General features: G+C 47.4%; 1 protein-coding gene across 3 annotated transcripts in view; it reads left to right on the top strand.

The window, feature by feature from the left end:
* The window catches only part of DENND4A (DENN domain containing 4A), a 598,128-nt gene that overhangs the window by 375,507 nt on the left and 198,158 nt on the right, over positions 1–24,463 (top strand). For all 3 annotated transcript variants that reach the window (XM_086957985.1, XM_086957984.1, XM_086957983.1), the window contains exon 12: positions 12,649–12,824. In XM_086957985.1, coding sequence (XP_086814111.1) covers positions 12,649–12,824 — 176 coding nt within the window. The remainder of the gene's footprint in view (positions 1–12,648; positions 12,825–24,463) is intronic.

Genomic DNA, 24,463 nt, shown 5'->3' with positions numbered 1-24,463 from the left:
AATGGAAAAGTAATGGTTATATTTATTTAATCATATTTTAATGCCTCATACCCCTAACTACCTCCCGGCTTTTAGAATGCAGTGTGGGGTTTCAGAGATAAAACCTTGAACATATGAGATGGAAGGGGGGAGGAGGCTGAGTGTCTGACTATTTGTCTGCATTATAATTCCTATTATAAGATCCGTTTGGGTGTCTGCTCTACAGTTTCAAGACTGAGATGTGTCTGCTTGCTAGTTGTGTATTTGTCTACTTGGCAATCCCCAGTAGAGAGGTGTATGTACACCTGTAGTGAGTATGGGTCTCTGTGGAGCTGGGTGAAGGTACAAGAGCAAAGCTGTGTGAATTGAGGGGAGGGGAGGTGCAGTGACCGATCTGTTTAATAGGCCCAGCCAGCACTAATTGCTTTATTAACCTTCCTGCTTCCTCAAATTTGCTTAAAAATGCACTGTTTGTCCACTCTTTTTTCAAACTTTTCTTGGTGGGGAAGCCCTCAAACCCCACGTAGGTTGTTCGACCTCGCTCGCTATACTCGCTACCCGTAGTGCAGTACAACAATAATGTTACGCCCCACCACTTTCAAATGTCACCAGCCGCCACTGCCTGCTCTCCTGCCTCCTCACTGTGCCTGCTCTCCTGCCCCCTCGCTGTGCCTGCTCTCCTGCCCCCTCGCTGTGCTTGCTTTCCTGCTCCCTTGCTGTGCCTGCTCTCCTGCCCCCTCGCTGTGCCTGCTCTCCTGCCCCCTCACTGTGCCTGCTCTCCTGCCCCCTCGCTGTGCTTGCTCTCCTGCTCCCTCGTTGTGCCTGCTCTACTGCCCCCTCGCTGTGCCTGCTCTCCTGCCCCCTCGCTGTGCTTGCTCTCCTGCCCCCTCGTTGTGCCTGCTCTACTGCCCCCTCGCTGTGCCTGCTCTCCTGCCCCCTCGCTGTGCTTGCTCTCCTGCCCCCTCGTTGTGCCTGCTCTACTGCCTCCTCGCTGTGCCTGCTCTCCTGCCCCCTCTCTGTGCTTGCTCTCCTGCCCCCTCGCCGTGCCTACTCTCCTGCCCCCTCGCTGTGCCTACTCTCCTGCCCCCTCGCTGTGCCTGCTCTCCTGCCCCCTCGCTGTGCTTGTTTCTTTTACTCATTAAGGATTGTAGTTTTTCTTTTTTAGCCGAGGTCCATTCCTCTGCTTCTTCTTTATGGTAGACCCGTCAAACCTCAGGTGATAACTTGACAGATATTGTCCGATAGCCTTGTGGCTTGAAATAATCTTTGTTGATCTCTTTCGGTGTGGTGGTAGCCTTAGGTCAACATCCGCGTTCACCAGGTTCAAAGTAAATGGTGCCAGTGTGCTTTATATTCTTCTACTGAAATTCTGGATGGTTTGCCTCGTATTTCACCGACGTTTGAGGGCTAAGCATGAAGTAGTTGTGGCGACTTCAATAATAGCACTGAGGCGATTCATACATTTTTTGACACCTGATTGATTCCGGTGTTCCCATGTAGGAAAATAAAGAAAATGGGGCAGGCTTGTTAGAAATGAAGCCTGTGCGCAGCGTTTGTGTGTTTTGTTCATGCATGAGTGTGCGTGTGATCGTGCCTTTGTTTGTTTTAATCGTGCATAATTACTCTGGTGTTGTGGCACTCTGCACTTTTGACATTGCTGCACAGGGGGCCTAACGCGGCCAGATGCTAGCTTTCCCACATAGTGCGGGCGGCGCCCCTGGCTACTGATAACGGCGCACCAGGGCGCCGCGGCGCACAGTTTGGGAACCACAGCCCTAGAGTCAGACTGGATCCGGAAAATCTTGAGCAGTACCTCTGCGCTCCAGCAGGTGGTGCTGATCATCTCAGCGTCGTAGGAGTTGTCTGTGCCAGATGTAACGTGCGTAGTGCCTATACAGGAGCAACCACAGGGCACAAACATTAGTTCCTTTCATTCTGCACGATCAGCATAGATCGGGAAGAGCTACCGCAATAATTTTTTGACTGTTTTTTATGACTCTTGTCATGCCTTTTTTTTTAGCTTTCGCTCGGAGTTTGCCTTAGGAATGTCCCTTAAGAAACCTAAGGGTTTTAAACCCTGTAGCGCTTGCCACAGTCAAGTGTCGGTGACATACCCTGATTGGTTTATTTATGGTGACTTGAGACAGACCACGGCACCGAAGCCTGTCCTGACTGCTGTGCGATGAATCCCAAAGTGGTCCTGGAAGAAGGGTCGAAGCACCTGGTTGCTCACCACCAGATACCACGGCCGGCTTTAACAGTGGTGGCGACCTGTGTGACAATGTTTGATGATGCCCCCCCCCCAATAACCCCCTCTGCCACGGATTCCCTCACTACCACCCTTCAACAGTGCCCCTCAAGTCTCCATAACCACTGTCTCTCAAATTCATTTAATTGTAAAGCACCACTCCTACCAGTGCAAGGTGCCAGAGCACTTTACATCACACACACATTGCACAGAGACAATCGTATGTGTGTAAATCAGTGTATAGGAATTGTTACATCAGACAGGACTACAAGGTGTAGTATATGAGTGACGTCATCAATACTGGAAGGCAATATAGTTTGAGTCCTTATTCTGGAAAAGCATAAATTCAGAATTTAAAACATATCATTCTTAGCAGTTGTCTTTATTAATAAGAATTGTTTTCTACCCAAAGGAACCCTTTTGCAAGATTAGGATAATGAAATACTTCAAAAAATATATAACGGTAACATATACCATGTAGTTTGCATGCAGCTCTTTGATGACAGTTAATAGCTCAATGTTCTATATTTGGATTTTGACTTATAAATGACAAGTGACAAATGGAGCTCTCTTACAGAAGCAGTAAACCACTGACCTATTTCCATTATATGCACTTTGTACATGTTCTTAGCAGCAGGCATTTTAACCCTCTGCACTACCTAAGAATGAGTCAAAACTTCCACTAGGCAAACCTCCGGTCTCTTTCCAGGAAGACGATTAATCACAGGAGTTATCTTGACATTTTAATTGATGCCTGATGAAGGCCAGGAACCCGGCAGCAGGTGCTTTGTAAATGAAAATTTACTTGCAAAAATGAAGCTCACATCCCAAGAGGTGCCTGTTTCGGTGGCACTGATCGCACTGCCCTAGAGCCGGCCCTGCATGCGCAAGGTACTGGTGGCCTGGAAAGTCCCAGGCCTCTCTGAGTCGTTCCCGCTGATCATAGCCGACACCCAAATTGTCATCAGGAGAGTCGCACAAGAAGAATAAGAACTAGAAGTCAAAGCGTTCTTCGACCTCACCAGTTCAAATCATCGGACGATGCCTAGGAAAGATGCCGCATGTCTAGGCCCTGTACCCACACCTTCCCTCACGGAGGCTTAGCCTGGGTCCACTCCGCACCTTCCTTAATTTCCTGAAGCCAAAACGACCCTCGTCCAATGGAAGGAATCTAATTAGGCTATGCATTTTTGGGCGATTCGACCCCTATGGGGCGCCTTCGGACCCCATGGATTTGGAAGGTGCCCCAAGTGGGTTTCTCCTGGCTGGTTCGACTTTGACGCAAGGCCAGCCCTTTGGAACTGGACCAATTCCAGTCATGAATTCACAACGTTCACCAGGTTTTGGTCCAGTGGCTTAGTTCCCAGTTCCACTAGCATCCTTCGGTGTCTTTGACCCCATAGTAATCCCCAGGAGCCTGGCTGACACTGTCCATTGTAGACACCCTTGCCGCTCTGACTGAGACCTTTCTGGTCAGAGACAGTGCCTGCTTTTTCTGATAGGCCCTGCGAGGAATATGCTTGGGGTGGATCTGAAGATCCTTATGGTTATCCCGATTCCATTGATGAACCCTTGGCTGAGGATAACTTGCATTAAAAACTGGTTGATGCCAGAGGTCAGGACGCCTCGCTACACACTGACCTGGTCTCTGCACCCAGTGTGGCTACTGAGGAAGGTGCTGTCTTTGTCACTGTGGTGCAGAGGGTTGCTGAGGTACTCGACCTTATGCTGCCCCCAATGGAGGTCAAGACCAGTGTCTTAATAGAGGTGCTTCAACTTCGGGTATCCCACACAGAACCCATTTCCTCTCCTTTAATGAAGCCCTCACGAATGTCCTGCTCGGGCCTGGGGTCAAGCCCTGCACAGGCACACCTGTGCACAGAACGATCGCCCTCCATCACAGCCTTGCTCCTTGGGATTCAGCTTTCCTCACCCAGCACTGCATTTTCTCTTCCACCAGCCTTGCACTGCGGTCAGTAAACAGTCTCTCTCTTCTGCCGGTATACCCACACAGTATGGGACTCCGCTGCTCAAGTGCTGCCCATGTTCTCTGAGGAACACAAGCTATCCTGACTCAGTCTTTTGGCGATCTCAGGGTTGCAGCAAAGTTCACGATTGCTGCAGACTGGCACAACAGACTTGCTGGGTAGAGCAATTGCTTCGTTGGTGGTACTCTGTTGACATACTTGGCTGAGGTAATCTGACTACTCTGGGGATGTCCAGGCATCCCTTATGGTAATGCCCTTCGGCATTTGCCTTTTCAGTGGCAAGACCGATTCAACACTCCAGTGCTTCAAGGACAGTAGGGTCACTGCTCGGTTATTGGGACTCCACACGGCCCTATGACAGCCACGCTTTTGGATTTCGCTCCTTTTGTGACTATGGTAGGGGCTACCAACCGCGTCCCTATCTACCTAGCCACTACAGTTGGCAGTCTCCCCAGTTCTTTCGGGCCAAAGACAAGCTGGCTCTCACAAGCCTCGTGGGCGCCATGGCCAGAGGTCATCTCCCCTATCCCCTCTCCCCCTACGGCAGCTGCAGCCTCCAAACCTCTTTACTGTGCTTTCGCAGCATAACGAGGACCCTGTTGGCGGCAGGATCAGGCCCACTGGCAAGTAGTAACTTTGGACAAGTGGGTGCTCCAAATTGTTCAGTGAGGTTACCGCCTACAATTCACAGAAACCATGCTGCCCCTACCACGGTTCTCAGATCGGCTGACTGAGGACAATCTCTCCCTGCTGTGTCAGGGACTACTGGCTGTTTTGGCCAAAGGAGCCATAGAGAGGATGCTGATGTCAGAAGTAAGTCGTGGTTGCTATTCCCGCTACTTCCTGGTGCCAAAGGAGGGAGCCTGGTGCCAAAAGAAGGAGGCCACCAATCTATACTAGATTTGTGCTCCCTCAACTACTTCCTGAAAAAGGAGAAATTCAAAATGCTCACGTTGGCTCAGTTCCTGTCTGCCCTGGGCCCTGGAGACTGGATGGTGTTGTTTGACCTGCAGGATGCATAGTCCCACATCACCGTACTGGAAGCCTACAAACGTTACCTGCAGTTCTCGGTGGGCCATGAGCATTTTTAGCTTGCTGTGCTCCTTGTTGGCCTTACCAGCACCCCTCAGGTGTCCATGAAAGTGATGGCAGTGGTTGCAGCCCATCTGCAGAGTTCAAGGGTTCCAGTCTTCCCCTGCCTAAAGGTCTGGCTGTTGAAGGCGAGCTCTCCCCAGGTAGTCGCTATCCACCCCTAGACTATGGTGAACCTCCTGCACTCGCTGGGGTACACTATAAACATGCCGAAGTCACACCTGATTCCCTCTCGGATGCTCCCTTTCATCTGAGCAATTCTGGACACAGTGCTGTTCTGCGCCTATCCTCCAGAGTGGCGTGTCATATGCTATGATTACAATTGTTTCAGCCTCAATCCTGGATCTTGGTGGGACTGACTCTGAGTCTGCCTTGTCTGATGCCCTCCTGCATCCTGCTTTCGAAGTACGCTCAATGGCGTATGTGGGGTGCATTGGGATGTGAAGTACCCGTGGGTGCTGCACCAGGGGGAATCTTTCTTACCTGGTCCAGATATCGAAGGACACTGTAAATGATATTTAGTGGAGGCTGGTTGAGTCTGTGGCAGACCCCTCTCCATTCCCCAGCCATAGCTCACAGAGGCATCACTCCTGTTTTGGGACAGCCATATGGGAGAGGTGGAGATGCAGGACTCTGGTCTCCCGCAGGTCTCAGCTCCTCATCAACGTGATTACAGTTAAAGACCTACTCAATCAGTGGAAGGTGGGTTCAGGTGTTCACGGACAACAATACCGTCACATGGTACTGCGATAAACAGGTTGGAGTGGGGTCGTGGATGCTGTGCCAGGAAGCCTTGTGTCTCTGGACATAGCTGCAACATTCAGACATTTTCCTGGTCGTACAACACCTGGCAGGCTCTCTGAACTGGGCATACTCATCCATTTATTCCTTGTTTATCACAAACTGCTTCTCCATCCAGAGATGGTGCTCGGTCTCTTCCAGGACTGGGGGGAGCCTTGGTTAAATCTTTTCCCCACCAACGAGAAGGGGCAGTGTCAACACTTTTGCACCTTCGAATTTTCAATGCAGAATTTGCTTGGAGACTCATTTAGTCTTGATGGGACCCAAAACTCCTTTATGTCTTTCTGCCAAGACCACTTCTGCCCTGAGTTCTGAAGAAGATCAGGACAGACAAAGCCCAAGTCATCCTAGTGGCTCCGTATCAGGCACAGAGAGTATGGTATCCCAAACTCCTGAGCATGAGCATCATCCCTCCGAACATGCTGCCCCTCAGGGACGATCTCCTGTCGCAGCCACAGGGCAGGGTCCTACACCCACATCTGCACACACTCCGACTTCATGTTAGGAGATTAAGCAGCAGCAGTTGAGTCTTTGATCTCCCTCCCAAAATATGTGAGGTTGCCTTGTCAGCCAGACATCCATTGACCAAAACAGTATATGCCAGCCATTGGGACATATTTGTGGCTTGGTTTTCTGAAACACATGTTGACCCTTTTTCTGCACCCTTGTCTGAAATGTTGCTGGTTTTTTTGTACTTAGACTGGCAAGGACGTGCTCTGAGCATAGTTATGGTGTATGTTTTGCCCATCTCAGCTTTCTTGTAGTTGTTGGACCAACACTTTCAGTTTGTCGACCGTTGTGACACATCTGCAAGTTTCCTCCCAAACCTTTTGTTAACCCCAATGTGATCCTAATTTAGTTTTAACCTATTTGTTGTGCTCTCCCTGTGAACGCCTGCATAGCTGCCCTCTAAGCCTCCTAACCATCAAGACAGTCTTTTTGGTAGCCATCACATTGACAAGGAGTGTCAGCGAGCTAGGGGCTCTTTCTGTTCAATCTCCATGCCTCCGCTTCTTCCCAGACTAACTGGTTCTCCAAACCAATTCCTGCCAAAGGTAGTGACACTTTTCCACATCGGCCAAACCATCATGCTACTGGCATTCTTTGCTTCACCTCACCCCTCCAAGGAGGAAGAGAGAATCCACCACTGGTACTCAAATGAGAATTGTCATTCTATATCGATTGCACCAAAGACCACTGGGCGGACGATCATCTCTTTGTTCCGTTCACTTGCTCGAAGAAGAAGGCAGTGCAGATATGGACCATCTCCAGATGGATTGTACTTTGAATAAAGATCTGCTATGCATTAAACAAGTAACAACCTCCTGCGGGTTTGCCGGCTCATTCCGCCAAAGCAGCGACTGGTATATCAGCTTATGGAATTCCTGTACTGGACAACTGTTGGGCTGCTATGTAGACATTCTTACACACATTTATCAAACACTACTGCCTTGACAGCCATGTCTGTTGTGACGTGCACTCTACCCTTTTGGTCCACTAGGACTTTTTGGTCAGAGCCAGTTTACAGACCCTCCTCCGGAGAGGTAATGCTTTGGTATCTATTCTAATTTAGGGACTCTGCAGCTAGGAGTCTCTATCGGGTGAAAAAGTTATTTACCTTCGTTAACTCCTTATCTGGTAGGAACTTTATCGGCCACAAGTTTCTTACCGACCCTCTGCAAACCGGTTCCTCTACCTAAAAGGTCCCTCAGTATCTACACATGGTCAAACATCATTCTGACGGGGCTCCCTGCTCTTGGCGCTGAGATAGTCACGTAAAGAAACGGTTGTCAGCGTGGTGGGGTGGTGCCTATATAAGCACTTGTTCATCCATCTAGCATAGACAATGCGTACAACACAGTTGTGAAGACGATCGGTGCCACCTACAGGCGCGAGAGGTACTGCTCAAGATTTCCAGGTTCCAGTCTGACGCCTGGGGAATATTCCAAGGTAAGGGATCTTTGGCTAGATACAGTCTTTACCAGATAAGGTACTATGGAAGGTAAGTAACTTGCTCTTCAGAAAGATAAAGAATGTGCTTGGTTGATTGACATCCAGTAAAAATATATCCAAATTTGGAAACCTGACTTTGTCAAAATCAAACTTGAAGGTTTATGGGTCACCTGTCAAAACCGTAAGTTTCATTTGTCTACGTTAGATTCCAGTGTTTTGTTGATCACAAGTCTCCATGAGCTTAATTTTTTTTAAAGATATATATTTTTTTAACGTCTAAGTTGAAACAGATTTACGTTGAATAATTAGACGGTACAGCAGTCACATATTTCACGTCTCAACAAGAACATTTTAAGCTCAAGCTCGCCACCCGAAAGCACCATCAACTGATCCACGCCACCAAGAAAACAGCATTTAAGGACCGCCTGGACAACAACGCACACAACAGCAAGGAACTCTTCAACATCGTGAAAGAGCTCTCCAACCCCAACGCCGGAAACAACGACATCACCCCATTGCAAGACCTCTGCAACTCCCTCGACTCGTACTTCCACAACAAGATCGCTGACATACACAACAGCTTCAGCACACAAACAACGCCCCCCACGACCGCACCAACGCCCCCCACCACCACCCTCAGCGCCTGGACACCGATCAACACCGAAGACACCATCCGCACGATGAACTCCATCCACTCCGGATCCCCAACCGACCCCTGCCCTCACCACGTCTTCAACAAGGCCGACGCTGTCATCGCACCCCACCTGCGGGACATCATCAACACCTCCTTCGACACCGCCACCTTCCCTGAGAGCTGGAAGCACGCCGAACTCAGCGCTCTACTAAAGAAACCAACAGCGGACCCCACCGAACTCAAGAACTACCGCCCCATCTCGCTCCTCCCGTTTCCAGCCAAAGTCATCGAGAAGACAGCCAACAAGCAGCTGGCCGCCTTCCTCGATATGAACGGATCCCTCGACCCCTCACAGTCTGGCTTCCGGGCCAACCACAGCACCGAAACCGCCCTCATCGCTGCCACCGATGGCATCCGAGCCCTGCTGGACAACGGAGAAACAGCGGCCCTCATTCTCCTAGACCTCTCCGCGGCATTCGACACTGTCTGCTACCGCACCCTAGTGCAGCGCCTCAACAACGTCGGAATCCAGGAGAAGGCACTGGATTGGATCATCTCCTTCCTCGTTGGAAGGACACAGAGAGTTTGCCTACCCCCGTTCAGATCTGCAGCAACAGAAGTCATCTGCGGCGTTCCCCAGGGCTCCTCGCTCAGCCCCACCCTCTTCAATGTCTACATGAGCCCCCTTGCGGCCATCGCACGCCAACACAACTTCAACATCATCTCCTACGCCGACGACACACAGCTGATCCTCTCCCTCACCAACGTCCCCGCCACCGCCAGAGCCAACCTACACCAAGGGATGAAAGACGTACCCGAGTGGATGACGACCAGCCGCTTGAAACTGAACTCAGACAAGACAGAAGTCCTCATCCTGGGCTCCTCGCCCTCCGACTGGGACGACTCCTGGTGGCCCCCCGCCCTGGGCACCGCACCCAAACCGACAGACCACGCACGCAACCTGGGCTTCATCCTGGACTCCTCCCTCTCCATGACCAGACAAGTCAACGCCGTCTCCTCGTCTTGTTTCAACATCCTGCGCATGCTACGTAAGATCTTCCGGTGGATCCCCACCGAGACCAGGAAGACGGTCACCCAGGCTCTCGTCACCAGCCATCTGGACTACGGCAACGCCCTCTACGCCGGAACCACCGCCAAGCTCCAGAAGAGACTCCAGCGGATCCAGAACGCCTCAGCGAGACTCATCCTCGACATCCCCAGACACAGCCACATCTCCAGACACCTGAGAGACCTGCACTGGCTCCCGGTCAACAAGAGAATTACCTTCCGGCTCCTCACCCACGCACACAAAGCCCTACACAACCAAGGCCCAAGTTACCTCAGCAGCCGCCTCAACTTCTACGCTCCCAAACGCCATCTCCGATCGACCAGTCACGCCCTCGCCGCCGTCCCCCGCATCCGAAGAGCGACAACAGGAGGAAGGTCCTTCTCCCACCTGGCCGCCAAGACCTGGAACTCCCTCCCTCCCGACCTACGCCTGACCCAAGACCACCTCTCCATCAGGAAGAAGCTCAAGACCTGGCTGTTCGAGCAGTAGCGGACCCTCCCCCACCCCCCCCCAAGCGCCTTGAGACCCTCCGGGTGAGTAGTGCGCGTTATAAATGTCTTTGATTGATTGATTGAAAATTAAAAAAAATGAAACAACTTCCAGAACTCGAACCCTGCCCCCACCCTTCCCACCTGGCCACGGTTCTACTCATTATGTGATGTCACAGCAAATTTGTTTCATGCAATATATATCGAGGAAAGCTTACTCCCAGATACTGAAATTTCACAAACAGTTCTTCCTTTATGTTTGCTGGTCCCTCAGATCATCAAAATATGTTTAGGACGAGTAGGTGCAGCGGGCAACCAGTGTTTAGTGTATAGATATTCACCTATATGGGCCCAGCGCGCCTTAAAGTTCTGATTTTCCATTGCTAATATATACCACAGGTGGCCATACCACTGGGAGATTGGGGGTCGATCTTTCTTCTTCCACCACATAGCTAGAACTATTATCGCTGCCCCCAGATAGCTCAGTTTTGTCAATTTAAGCTTCAAGTACCTACTAGACACCAACTGCACTGATGCCAGGTTAGCAGCCAACATTACCATAAACACATTCTCCTCCCATGCACTCTCCAGAAGCAATGCAAATTTTGTGGGCTAATCATAAATTCATTGGCTAGCGATTGAGAGAACTTTTCTATCCAGCCGAAGCGTAGGATGGCTGAGGTGCTTCTTTTCCATTTGTGAAACATATCTCTAGAAGAGATTTCAAATGCAATGATACTTTTGGCTTTTCATATCTATTGTCAATGGGAGTTGACGTCATCAGACCTTCCTTAAAAAGACAGTGAATTTAAGATTTGTATCTATTTAAAAGCATTTAGATGAACTCTTAACTTGCATTAAGTACCTGGAGTTAGTGACCCACAGACCTTTGTTAAATTATTTGCTCTTCTTCATCCATATGTTTGCGCCTAGAGCTAATGACACCCTGGGGCACTTGAGCCCTGCTCTTCATGGCCAGGTCTGCAGTGAATACTGATTTACATATTGCAAGCTCCACCTGCCGGGCCTATCCTAACTATCTTTTAAAAGAAGGAAAAATGTGATTTGGCCTTTATCTGAACACCCCAAAACACTATTGTTTGCAGTTGTCCATTCATTGTGAATCACTTGCCATGAATTAGTCTTGAGTCAAGTGTGAGTGGCCAAGGGAGCCACTCACACTTGAGGTTTGGTATGGCAATCCTTGCCAAAGCACTCCCTCTCCCCTTTCTGGGGAAGGATCCAGTATGTAGGCCTTGGAGTCTCAGAGACCACCCTGAGAGAGTCCACTGCGCAAAGGGAGCCTCTCGCAACAGAGTTAGGGAAGTGATACCACTTCCCCTGGGATCACAGCTTACCGGACTTTGGACGTTTGCCCTGACTCGTCTACCGGTTTGTGTCCCCGTCACCCTTCCCCTCCTCTTCCCATGCTGTGTCTCTCACCCTACCCTCCTCTTTCCCGCCTTCTTTATCTATCTACTTCCCCTGCTCAAACCCCCCCTCCTCTGAATCTCTCACCTTGCCTGCTTTTCCCCTTTCATATTTGTGCTTATTGTTTATCTCAACCTTACAAGTTACTATGTAGCCTTGCTGTACGAACTATGTAACCTTTGTAACGATGTAACCTGTGACTATGATCTGATGCTCATGTAAAGCGCTCTGATACCTCCGGGTCTAGCCAGCGCTATACAAAACTTTTGAAATAAATAAATAAATACATAGTCTCATTGAAAAAGTACATATAGTATCTCTTTTTGGGCAAAGGCAAAGTGAGAGTGTAGAGGGATCCCTAGTAGACCAGCCTTGTTGGCAGTGACTTAGATGGCAAGCTTTAAGACTGTTTTTGGACTTTGTCACAAATGTACAATTTTGTGTTCCAAAGCTATCAGCGTCTAGTTTTATTTTTGAGGTCCCCATCGTGCGACATAAGAAAGGAAATGTTGGAGAAGGTGGTTAACAGGTAGACTAGTGACCATCATAACGTAAACCAAATTTAAATTATCTTTGGCTGGGTCATTTGCTTGGAAGTTGTGCACTGTCATACAAGCAAGAGGTTGAACATGCCTCATAGTGATCAGCTAGCGCCTAAAGAACTTAATTGAAATGCCAACCTTAAGCTGAATTCATCCCCAGGACCTGTATTTTATTTATTTATTTGTCTATTGAATGAACATCAACGTTTTACAATACAGCAATATATATTTAAAAACGAAACTGTTCCCATGTTCTCTCGGAAACTCAGCAGTGGGTGTCACAAGCCCGCGTACTTGATGCTGACCGAGAACATAGCCTGTTGGAATCATTTGTCGTCAGCTGTGACTGTATGCAGTTTTATAAATTCCCATTCAAGTGATGCTAGATTCTTTCTACTCCCATTTCTCTCTCTCTCTCTAAAGATGATATTCCCTTTCCATTGGCCATGCCCGTACATCCCTCTCTGCCCGCTGGCGTTGGCAGATGTGTTGAGCGCCCCTTGCCCGTTCATCGTGGGGATTGACTCCCGCTACTTTGATCTCTACGACCCACCGCATGATGTCAGCTGCATTGACCTGGACACCAACACCATTTCCCAGTGAGTATTTGGCGCTGGCGCTGTCTTGCTGCAGTTGGAGGCTTTGTATGTTTTCTCAGCTGTGCTCCAAGTTGTCAGAGGGTCAAGTCTTTCAGTTGCCAGCTAACTGTTTGAGGTAAACGTGTTAACAATAAAGTTGCTTAATATTTGGGAGACAAGATCCGAATTGGACTAAGTAGTATAAAAAAAAAACCTGACTTGAGAAGCCTTCCTATACGAAGAATTCATTCTTTTCCATTTGTTTGTCTCTGAAACAGGGACCCATTATGCGGGAGAAATATTTCCGATGTGTGAATTTGTCAGTTCCTTTGTCAGCTTTCAATACATTTGTGGCTATGGTTGGAATTGTTTGAGACATTAGGCTACCTCACCAGCTAAATCATGCTGAGTCAGCCCTGCAGTAAAAAGCAATTATGACTCGAAATGTGTACCCATTTGGTAACGTGCAGAAGTTACGTTTTCCTTCGGAAGACATTTGAGGACAGTGTGTTAAAGCAGTTTTTGTAATTTCTAGATCTTCTTGTATTGCTAACCTGTTATATTATGCTATTATGAACTGTTAAAAGAAACTCATTTTTACATACAATATTGCCAAAGCTAAAGGAATAATAAAACCGAAATTACTAAAAATATATATAAAGGGATTCATAACAACAGCAGAAAAACTGTTCGGTTAAGCTATCAGTTTAGTTTCAGAAGGCCTTTAATTTAGGAACTGGTTGAATTGGACTGTTCTGAAGAAGAGAAGGATGGGTTTCTCTGATGGGTAGAGATTTCAGTCAGTGATTGCAGCACCATTGGAATGAGGGCAGATGTTGTGCTGAATTTGGATGCCTCATGCTGAGGGTCATTTCTACTTGTAAGACCTCTCAAACCACCAGGAATGAAACCCAGTTTTGCTAGCTTAAGGGTTGTAATGTATGCCATTGTAAGCCAGGAAGCAGGATGTGAATTAAATCCTGTCCATGATGGAAAGAATTGGCGATTGCATAATATGACTGTAATAAAGACAAACTTCGCAGAGGCGAGTAAAATTTGGGCTGTTGAATGGAGAACTGCTTTGAGGTTTACAATGAATGGCTGAGGTTCGCCTGCAAGCATATGATTCCCAAAGTCGAATTTAGCACTAACTAGGATATGTACTACTGTTCTCAACGGGCCTGGAGTGATCAGGTGTCTACTGTTTTAATGACCTGAAGATAGACATTTTAGGATTTTGCTATTTGTTATGTGTGGATTAAGGGTGATGAGATGATCAAGCATGAACCCACGCAATGTTATTGTGGTTAAGAATGAGACAGAGCGCACATCAAATTTCAAAGTCACCTGAAGAGAGAGGTCAAGTTTCCTCTTTTGAAAGGTAGTAGAAAAGAAGAAACTCCATTGTAGAGGGCTAGGGGAAAGAGACATGAAGATTCAGTATTAACTTTAAATTAATTTGGGACTGGGATACATTTCAAAAGTCTTATCAGGCAAGAATAGACCCAAAGAGGATAAATAGGGTTGATTTTCCTGGTAAAAGTTTGATTTACAGTTTGTTTGATGGAGAAGCCAGACAGAGACCTGGCTCCTCTGGGCTCTTTGTGACACGGACAGTGGTCCCGCTTTATCTACTATGGTCTTGGTCAGCTTAGTTCATTAGAGGCATGGACTCCCCGGTGCCTGCTTCTTGCTGTTGGAGTTTTTATAGATGTATATTGTTTGATACGTGGGGATTCAGCGATAAGATTCCGGGATTTATCTCCATGAATGAGTACGATTAATTCACTTTATCGCAAAAGGTGTGCTTGCGCGTTCCATCTCGCTGTACTCAACTCCCCCTTTGACCTCTTTCCCCTATCATTATGGGGCTTTCAGATGTCTCCTATTTCTTAGTCTTAGTGAGACCCTTGTATTTCATTTAAGGGCTGAAACATAATTGACATAGGTATCAAACAAACTAGAGACTGTCGAATTCTCACTTCCATAAATGTTCTTTTGGCTGCTGTTGCAGTGTGTGTACGAAATCGGGATTATACTCTATTTAAGATACCGTGAAATAGGGATGTATGTAAACAAGGTCATCCAACCTAGATCACTGCCTTCTACTTTGAATCTGAATGTGGTTTTTGCCCTCCTTTTTGTGTACAGTGTTTCTGAAGTATACTTCTAACCTCAGATTCCTCACCTTTAAAATATTCCCCTTGCTTCAGATTGGATCTAGAAGTTTTCAGAGCAGTTCTCCTTTGAGCCACTGAGTGGTGCACCTTGACCTCAATATGCCCCGGAAGTGATATAGAGGATCTGCATTCATGCTCCAACCCTGTGTGTCGGTGTCTGTTCTTTTCTTTCTGCACCTTTGAATGCTGCTCTAGAGCTCCGCTCCCTTTTTCGTTGGTTCACGATTTTATCTGAACTAATTTCCAGATCTGCTCATTGTGGAAACGTGCTTATTTTAGAGGAGAGGACTCTGGTGGTAAGAACCTTGGTAAATATTTTGGCATTAGCCTTCAGGAGTGCAGTGGGCCAATATGATTTCCAATGTTCTACATCTGCCCCGGGCTTGGGGATGAGAGTAATTTGTTCTTCATATATCAATGGTGTGAGTCCTGAAGATCCAATGAAAGAGTTAAACAAAGAAATTAGAGGGCTAATTAACAAGCTTAATTCCTCCCTATTCAAGGTCACTGTAAGACCCTCCATATCTGGGGGTCTTGTTTGATGTAATTTGCTTTTAGACTGCCAGTACCTCTTGTACTCCATTGTCCGCACTAATCTTTCACTCCACAAAACCATGTTGCCTTTGGCAGTTTCAAGGACTGGTATTGCCATATTGACTGACTGTTCCAGACAAGTCTGATACTCAGGCAGTTACCCAGTTCTTATTTCTTCACATCCAATTTCGACTCACAAAAGGAAACAGCAATGGCTTGTTTTAATGAATGTACCCTTGAATGGCGGGACTAGTGCAGCTATGTGAACTTCAGTGTACATTTACAAAACTCTTTTGTGTCTGTATGATAGCAATTCGAGTGGCTTTAGTTGGTTAGTACACAATTTTAATCTTCAAGAGAAGGGGTTTAGGCTAGTAACGTTTTCCTCACAGGTTCCGAAAAAGGATATATCCACTAGGTAGGTTGACCTTTGTCAACTTAACTGGCTACCAGCGGGGAAGAGGCGAGGACAGTTTGTAGGAGTACTACGAGGGATGCACCTTGAGGCAAGTGTGACCACAGGGGTCCCGTATTCCCCCCTTCCCATGAGACATCTCAAACCCTAACCTGGGATTTCAAGTGCTTTCAGTTGAGTTTGACAGATGTCAACCTACCTGGTGGATATATCTTAGTCGTTAGACACTAGATAGAAGCCCTTACATCTCATCCTGATGAATGCCATGGACCCCCCTGGCCACTTTGGCAGAAACATGTTGACGACATTGATGGAGATGGGGTACAAAACCCCAAGGTCCCCACACCCTAGTTTTTAATATTAAGCAAACACCTTACTAATAAATTACATTTGGAGTTTGCATTCATTTTGAAATCACTAACTTCTTCCTCGGGCCCCCCCCTTTAACTTTTAGAAGTGCCTCCATGTCTCCAGGTGAAGGCCTGCTCTCATTCAAACGCGGTTTTTAGAGAGCGAAGACTGACGATGATAAATTTCACCTGGTGGTGTGTGAGGACACTCCTTCAAATTGTTTTATATGCCCAGCACCACACAGGAGAAGGTGTAGTGCACCTTTTTCCACCTTCGAATCAGACACTCATTCAGGGTAGCTTTTTTTGTGTACTTTACACACATGCAAACCCTACTCTCCCTCTCTGGTAATATGCATTTTTGCAGACAGTCATCCTTCCCTAAGATTACATGCACAAAAACCTTCCCTCACTTTCTCATTTTTCTCACACAACCAGTTATTGCAGTTACACACTGGACACACACATTCCACCTTCAATCTCTAATGTTATATGTGCAGACCAGTTCCTGGGAGTAATGGAACTTTGGGAACAAATGACGAATCCAGGCGCAGTACCACACCATCCTCAGAAAAAGAAAGAAAAGGCTCCAGAGCCATCAAAGGTCCCAAATCCCCAAGGCGTCTATCCGAAGTAATGGCTACCCCCCCCCCCAAATTGAAAGTAACAAATTACGCCCCCCCCCCCCCCCAAAAAAAAATTAGAAAGTAACTAATTTCAGGTCAACGTCCTCCAAAGGTTAAAAAGGAGCAGTCATCAAAGCTCTCAAAACCAAAGGGAGGTCCCAAAGAGGAAAAGAAGGCCACACCACAGGGCGTGACAAGGAGAAACTGCGAAACAAACGAGAAACCAAGTTGTCAACAACAGACAAATTACCCCAAGGGGAACAGAAAGCTCGAATCGCAGCTCACTGAGCCCACAAAGTGGATACAGACAAACTCTTCTTAAACCCCGCCAAGAGAAACTGAGGGACATCAGGCAAGGGACAACCCAGAGGAGACAACGTCAGATCCTGACACCAACGGAGGGGCCCCGAGTGCTTTGAGTGGTTCGGGGTCCATTGCCATTCCCCCTCCTACTTGCCTTGCAGTCGTGAACACAGAAAAAGCTACACGTGTGGAGAGAATATTGAAGGAGGCAGAACATGGGTTGGGAGTGCTGAGAGATGTAGAGCGTGAGTTTTGAGTGTCCAGAACTTAGTTCTGGGCTCATCAGACATACTATGGTTTCAATTGTTGTTCTTGTAAATGATCATTGTTTTTGGTTTGGTTGTTGTTCATGTACATGATTGTTGAGTTTTGCCCCCCTTGAGTCATTGTGCTCCACCGTCTAGCACATTCTTCGTTCACCCAGGTGTTTGTTAGATTCCCCAATGTTAGACTAATGTTCTGATTTGTTACCTTTGCCTCAAATTGTTAAGTGCTCTGATATCCTTCGGGATCAAGTTTGTGCTATACAAAACTTTATAAATTAAAAAATCTATATGTATATCAAGTTAACGAATCCTATGAAGTTGTTTGTTACTAAACCATTAGCTGGTCTTCACTTAGTAAACATTTTGTATTTCTGTTGGATTTTGGCTTTGTCACTGGGGCATCCTGCACTGTGCTTTAACTTGTATTTATGTTATTATGTGTTTTGTTGATTTTTCTAGCTATAAAAGTCCTTTTGCATCTGTGATTTTGGTAGTTTGTTTTATTTCTCATGTGGCATTTGTTACATGAGGTTATTTAGCCTACCAACTGGTTATTCTATTTTTAAATGATACCAATGAAAACCATGTTTACCAAATTTTGACTTCAAACACAGGTTCTCAAGGGTTGCTCTTGTAGCCTAATAAGACATACAAATATCTAATGCTTGTCTCTAAAGAGTTTGCACAGCAGGGAGACACACAATCTCAGCCTACTGTACTGCTTGACTTTACTTTTCAGTGGCGATTGTTACAGATGTAACTGGTCCTCCTGTTTGGACTCTCCCCTTTGCGTCTATCTGGTCAGTTTATGAGCCATCCTGGTATCGTTATTAGCAGTCAGGATGTCCTGACTAATCCCAACCCCGAGAGCAAAATGTGTATGGCTGTAAGCTAACCCTTGGACTAGGAATTGGGACAGGGAGAGCATTTGCTAATGATTTGTACAATCAAGAATATGATTTTTCTCTAGATACATTTATTTGGTTTATAGTACAAGACAAGCTTAATGAAAAAGTGAGCAGTTCCAATTTATCTTCTTCCATCAAGTGGCCCTCTTTTATGTATAGGTCAGTGAACAAGAGATCCTGTGAGTTCTCCCAGGTCGTCCTGCTGAAATCTTCCTGCCATTGAAGTTCCAGATTGGTGGCTTCCAGAACTGCAGGATCTGTCCTTGTCACCTTCCAGATGTTCTCACTCTCCATTATGGTGTCCCCTCACAGGGATCATCCTTTACCTGTGGCCTTCTTCCTTGCTTGTCCTAAAATAATAATCTTAGTAGACTGATAATTCCCTCTTGAATTTGGCCCCTCAAAAGCACAAACAAGCGTACCAAGCAATACCCTTAACTTAGTAGGCATTTTCTGTGAGCTTTGTTACGCAATACGACAAAGGGGACTATGTAATTTCTTTTGACTTTATCACGCTTAATAAAATGTTTTGCGGTGTAAGATTTGCCATTTGGCTGGTCATAAGCCACAGGTCAATTAATGACTTCTACCCCCCCCCCCCCCCCCCCCCCTCCGCCGTCCCCCCCAATCCCCCGCCCCCCAGAATGGAATCTTTCCAGGGGGCTCGAAATGTTTCAATTATGGAGAAAACAGAACAGAAAGAAAAGAAGTCATGACAGAGGACATTGAGTTTCTCACATTAATCATTTCTGTTTTCTGATGTTAATCCCCAGTCTCCCTGGGGTAGCCCTGCCCGGGGCACATTATGAAGAGTGAGTGAAAGCGTATTTCAATAGAACACAATTTATTTCTGCACAGCCTACTGTCGATGACCCAAAAGCAATGGGAGGACCTTTGGAAATGATTGAATGATGTGGAGACAAGGCCAGAAATGTTCTAACTGTAGCTGTGAATCACCAGGAGCCTGGCTGCTCCCGGATTGGCAGAGATTAAAATCTTAATGAATTGGCACGGCTGGCTTCTGCTTTTTGGCTTCCATCCTGATTGCCCAGCAAAAGCTTTAAGAGCGTACCAGAGTGGCCTGCACCACTTTTTCACAGAGTTTGCTACACTATTCACTAATATTTCAGAACATGAGACAGAAATATGCATAAAATAAATAATTCCCCAATAAAAATAACGTTTATTTTATACGTGGGTTCTCTGAGCAGTTTTCTTTTTTTAATACACCCTGTAATTAACAGATGTTAATATGATGCAGTTTACTGCAGCTCTTTTTTAATGACCTGATAGTTGACTTACTTGGTCTATTTGTGTTTCTCATTGTGACGCTTATTCTCAGATGCGGGTCTTGAGCTCACTCTGCCTTTGGACTCAAATTAGCCCCTAAGTAGGCTGAAACAGGCCTGGGTAGCTTTTATTTTCGTTCAGAGGAACCTATTGTGTCAGTTCGTGCTTGACTGTTCCTATTGAATCAGGAGCAAGACTGATTTGCAAATGGCTGTTTCCTTTGTCAAGTGGCATTGTGGGCTAAAAACTGATGGACTAAATTGTGGTTGAGAGTACTTACCAATGTCTGAGATTAATTCAAGTAGTCTACCCATCACTGTTTTCGTTTTTTTCAGTGTGACAGTCTAAGTGCGCTGGGTATGCCCAGATACGAGTTCTGTGCTCACTGTGTAATAGGACTCGTAGTGCACCCTACCAATGATGCCAAAATATGTCTACTCTGGGCTAGCTTGTGTTCCCATTAGAGGTACCTGGCCTTGCAGTTTGGGCTAGACTCTTCCTATTGGAGCAGGATGAAATCTGATTTGCATGTGGCAAGTTTTGTCTGCGGTGCCATGGTTGGCAAAAAATGATGGCATGGAGTGCGGCAAAAGGAACAATTGATGGACAGAATACTGAACAATGCAAACATTCACCCCCAGTCTCAAAGATTTGGATTTAATCCATTGTTCTTTTGCTCACCACCCCACCCCAATTTGGACCCAGCCATATGCAAATCAGTCTTGACCCTGTTCCTCATGGAAACAGCCATGTCAGGGACTTCCTGGACCAGAATCTGGGGCATCACACCTCATCAGCCAGGCTAGCTTGAATCCAGTGGTGCAGTGCGCACTGTACCCACGTCTGGGCATATCCTTCCCACTTAGAGCGACAAAAGCAAGAAGAACAATTCAAGGACGGAATGCTGAACAATGCAATCAATCACCCCAAGTCATAAAGATCTTGGTTTAATCAATCGTTCTTTTGCTCGCCACCCCAGTTTGGACCCAGTCATATGCAACTCAGTATTGACCCTCTTTCACATGGGCGTTATTACAGCGTTACTATCAGGAACGGCAACAATTTTCCAACTTCTTGCCTTCCCCCAGCTGCACCCGCGTCCATGCAACCATAATTCCACCCTTTTTTTGTTGCAGGCCTTTGTGAATTACCCGTATGAAGTGACTGAATATGTTAGAGTATGAATGATTTTTGTTAGATGTGAGTGCTTGTTGAGCCCCCTACCTTTACCCCCTGGAGTGAGTGGAACACTGTATATATATTCTTTTATGTATAATTTTCCATGAATTTATCTCCACCCATGAAATGATGAACAGTACTGCTGATTTTATGAACTTTTGTACTCACCTCATTCTGATTATCTTGCTAAGATGACTATATGCACTACACCAAATAAAATAATTTGAAAAAAACATATATTTTCCATAAAGAATGATTTGATTGTGGTCTGTTTGCTCCCTTGGTCTCGGATATTCATTGGATATTGCTCCCCTTTAATCTGAACTGGATCCCACTTGGGACCACCATTTACCAAGTTTGACAGGGTGATTTTTTCCATTTGCTCCTCTTTCACATGGGAACAGTCCAGCCCGAACTGCCAAGACCAGAAACAAGCGACAACAACCACCACCCAGGAGGGGCCCTCGCAATTGCCCACAAGAGCACCTTCTGCCTCACCGCCTCCAGCAAAACCTTCCGCTCCACCGAACACCTGCACTTCCAGATCCAGACCACCCCCAAAGCCACACTTCAAGGAACCCTCGTCTACAGGTCCCCTGTCCCCTGAACCCTCCTTCGCTACCACCATCACGGACTTCATCGCACCCCACGCCATCACCTCAACAAACTACATACTCATAGGAGACCTGACCTTATACCTCGACAACCCCAGATACCCCAACACAACTATCGTTCGTGACAACCTCGCCAACATCGGACTTAACTTGTCAACACACCAACCCACAGAGCAGGACACACCCTCGACCCCATCTTCGTGGTAGGAAACCGCATCCAATTCAGCCACACAGCGCAGCCTCCATGGCCCACCGACCACCACTGCGTACACTTCGCCATCAACAAACCCAAGGCACCAAAACCAGCCCCACACCCACCTCGAAGGTACTGAAGCAAGGTTCCGACGAGCAACTTAACTCCACCCTCACCCGAGACAACCACACCTGGGCACCCAACGCAAACGACGCAGCCAGAGAACTCTACACCTGGATCTCCAACTGCGCAGACGAGCTCGCCCGCTACGCAGCCCTGACAGACAACGCCCCAGGAAGGCCGCCTAGTTCACCACCGCTCTCCAAGAAGCCAGACGCACCTGCAGACACCTGGAGAAGAACTGGAGAAACACCAAGACAACAGAAAACCACACCACCTACAAGGATGCCATGATGGACTACCACAACCAAATCAGAGCCACCAAGTGGAACTTCATCCACAACAAAATCCTGGCCAACTCCAAGGAACTTTTCAGTGTCATTCAAGAATTCACCAACCCACGCAGCAAAGCCACAGACATCACCCCATCCCAAGACCTCTGCGACGAGCTTGGAACCTATTTTCACCTCAAGATCAAAAACCTCTCCGACAACTTCGACCATCCACCAGGTGCCACAAATGGCACCGCCCCCCGAAACACCAGCCAGTCCACCATTTCCAACTGGACACCGATCACTGCCAAAGACACCGCCTCCACCATGAAAAGCATCCACTCGGGCCCCCACCGACCTCTGCCCCCCTCACATCTACCACAGAGCAGCGGCCGCCATTGCACCTGAACTATAATGCACCATCTGCACCAACTTCAAAACAGGCACCTTCCCAGATGTCTGGAAGCGTGCAGAAGTCAGACCCCTGCTCAAACAGCCCACAGCTGACCCCCCCTGACCTCAAGAACTATCGGCCCAACTCACTCCTCCCCTTCTCAGCCAAAGTTGCAGCGAAAACAGTCAACAGGAAACTGACACGATTCATTGAAGAGAACGGTGTCCTCGACCCATCCCAATCCGGATTCCGAAGCAACCACAGCACAGAGACCGCCCTACTCGCCGCCACAGATGACATCCACACCCTCCTGGACCAAGACCACTCTGCAGCCCTCATCCTACTCGACCTATTAGCGGCCTTCAACACCGTCTCCCACCGCACAATAGTCACTAGACTACACAACGCAGGCATACAAGGAACAGCCCTGGACTGGATCCGATCATTTCTCACTGGAAGAAACCAAAGGATCAGACTCCCACCCTTCCTCTCCGACCCCATGAATATGACCTGCGGAGTCCCACAGGGTTCATCCCTGAGCCACATCCTCTTCAACATCTACATGGCCCTCCTCGCAGCCATCGTCGGGTAACACGGCCTCAACATTGTATCCTACGCCGACTACACCCAGCTCAAGGCCCCACCACTGCCAAACTCAACTTCCAGAAAGGAATGCAAGACGTCACAGTCTGGATGACCAACTGCTGCCTGAAGCTCAAAGCTGAGAAGACAGAAGTCCTCGTCCTCGGTACCACCCCTTCAGCATGGGACCGCACTTGGTGGCCGACCGCCCATGGAAGCCCACCTACCCCCTCAGACCACGCCAAGAACCTCGGCATCGTACTCGACTCATCACTCACCATGAACCAACTGGTCAAAGCCGTCACCTCCAGCTGCTTCAACACCCTCTGCATCCTCCGCAAGACCTTCAAGTGGATCCCCCCTGAGTCAAGGAAGACAGTAACCCACACACTCATCACCAGCAGACTGGACTATGGAAATGCACTCTACGCCAGCATCAACATGTCCCTACTCCGCAAACTCCAGACAATACAGAACACCGCCGACAGACTCGTCCTCTGCATCCCCCGACACGAACACATCAGCCAATATCTTCGAAGTCTCCACTGGCTCCCCGTGGAGAAAAGAGTAATTTTCAAAATCCTCACTCATGCCTACAAATGCCTACAGAGCAGCGGACCCAAATACCTCAACAACAGAATCGACTTCCACGTACCCAAAAGAAACCTCCAATCTTCCAACCTCGCACTGGCTGAAACCCGCGCATTCACAGAGCCAGAGAAGGCGGAAGATCCTTGTCGGACATTGCAGCCAAGACCCAGAACGAGCTACCGGCAGACATCAGACGTTCCCCCTTCCTGAACACCTTCAGGAAGACCCTCAAGACCTGGCTCTTCGGCTTAACAGATCTGCGGACCCCCTCTCAGCGCTTTGAGACCCTTAAGGGTGAGTAGCACGCTTATAATTCCCTGATTGATTGATTGATTGATTGATCCTGGGACCGGGTTCAGGGCATCACCCTCATCAGCCAGGTTAGCGGGAATTTAGTGGTGCCTTGAGAAAAGGACCCACGTCTGGCATAGCCTTCCTACTTAGGGTGGCAAAAGTAGCCTCAATGCTTTCTCTCTTTCTTCCTAAGCTTGCCATGGGCCGCTAGCACTGATGGGCTCCTTACCCCCTCTTTGCCATTCATCATATGTTCAAACCTATCACTTCATACCAGAGAGCTCTTCAGTACGCACTCTACTAGTACCAAGGATTTCGGATTACTTTTATAAATCTCTATTACATACATAAAATAATTTATAATCAACATCTGGTATACATGTTTAGCATTCCATTTAGTCTATTTTAATTCTTTTGCAAAATGTTGGTTCTAATGAGCGGTGAAGGAAACTTTGTATGCACCTCCTAGCACTATCAACCCTGAAAGTGTTTTCTTGCTTTCCTCCTCCAAATTATTTTAAGGGACTGTGCCTTGGCAGTCATTCTCTG

This window comes from Lissotriton vulgaris, chromosome 2_1, assembly GCF_964263255.1.
Source record: "Lissotriton vulgaris chromosome 2_1, aLisVul1.2, whole genome shotgun sequence".
NCBI lineage: Eukaryota > Metazoa > Chordata > Amphibia > Caudata > Salamandridae > Lissotriton > Lissotriton vulgaris.
This window is presented reverse-complemented; position numbering and strand designations above follow the sequence as displayed.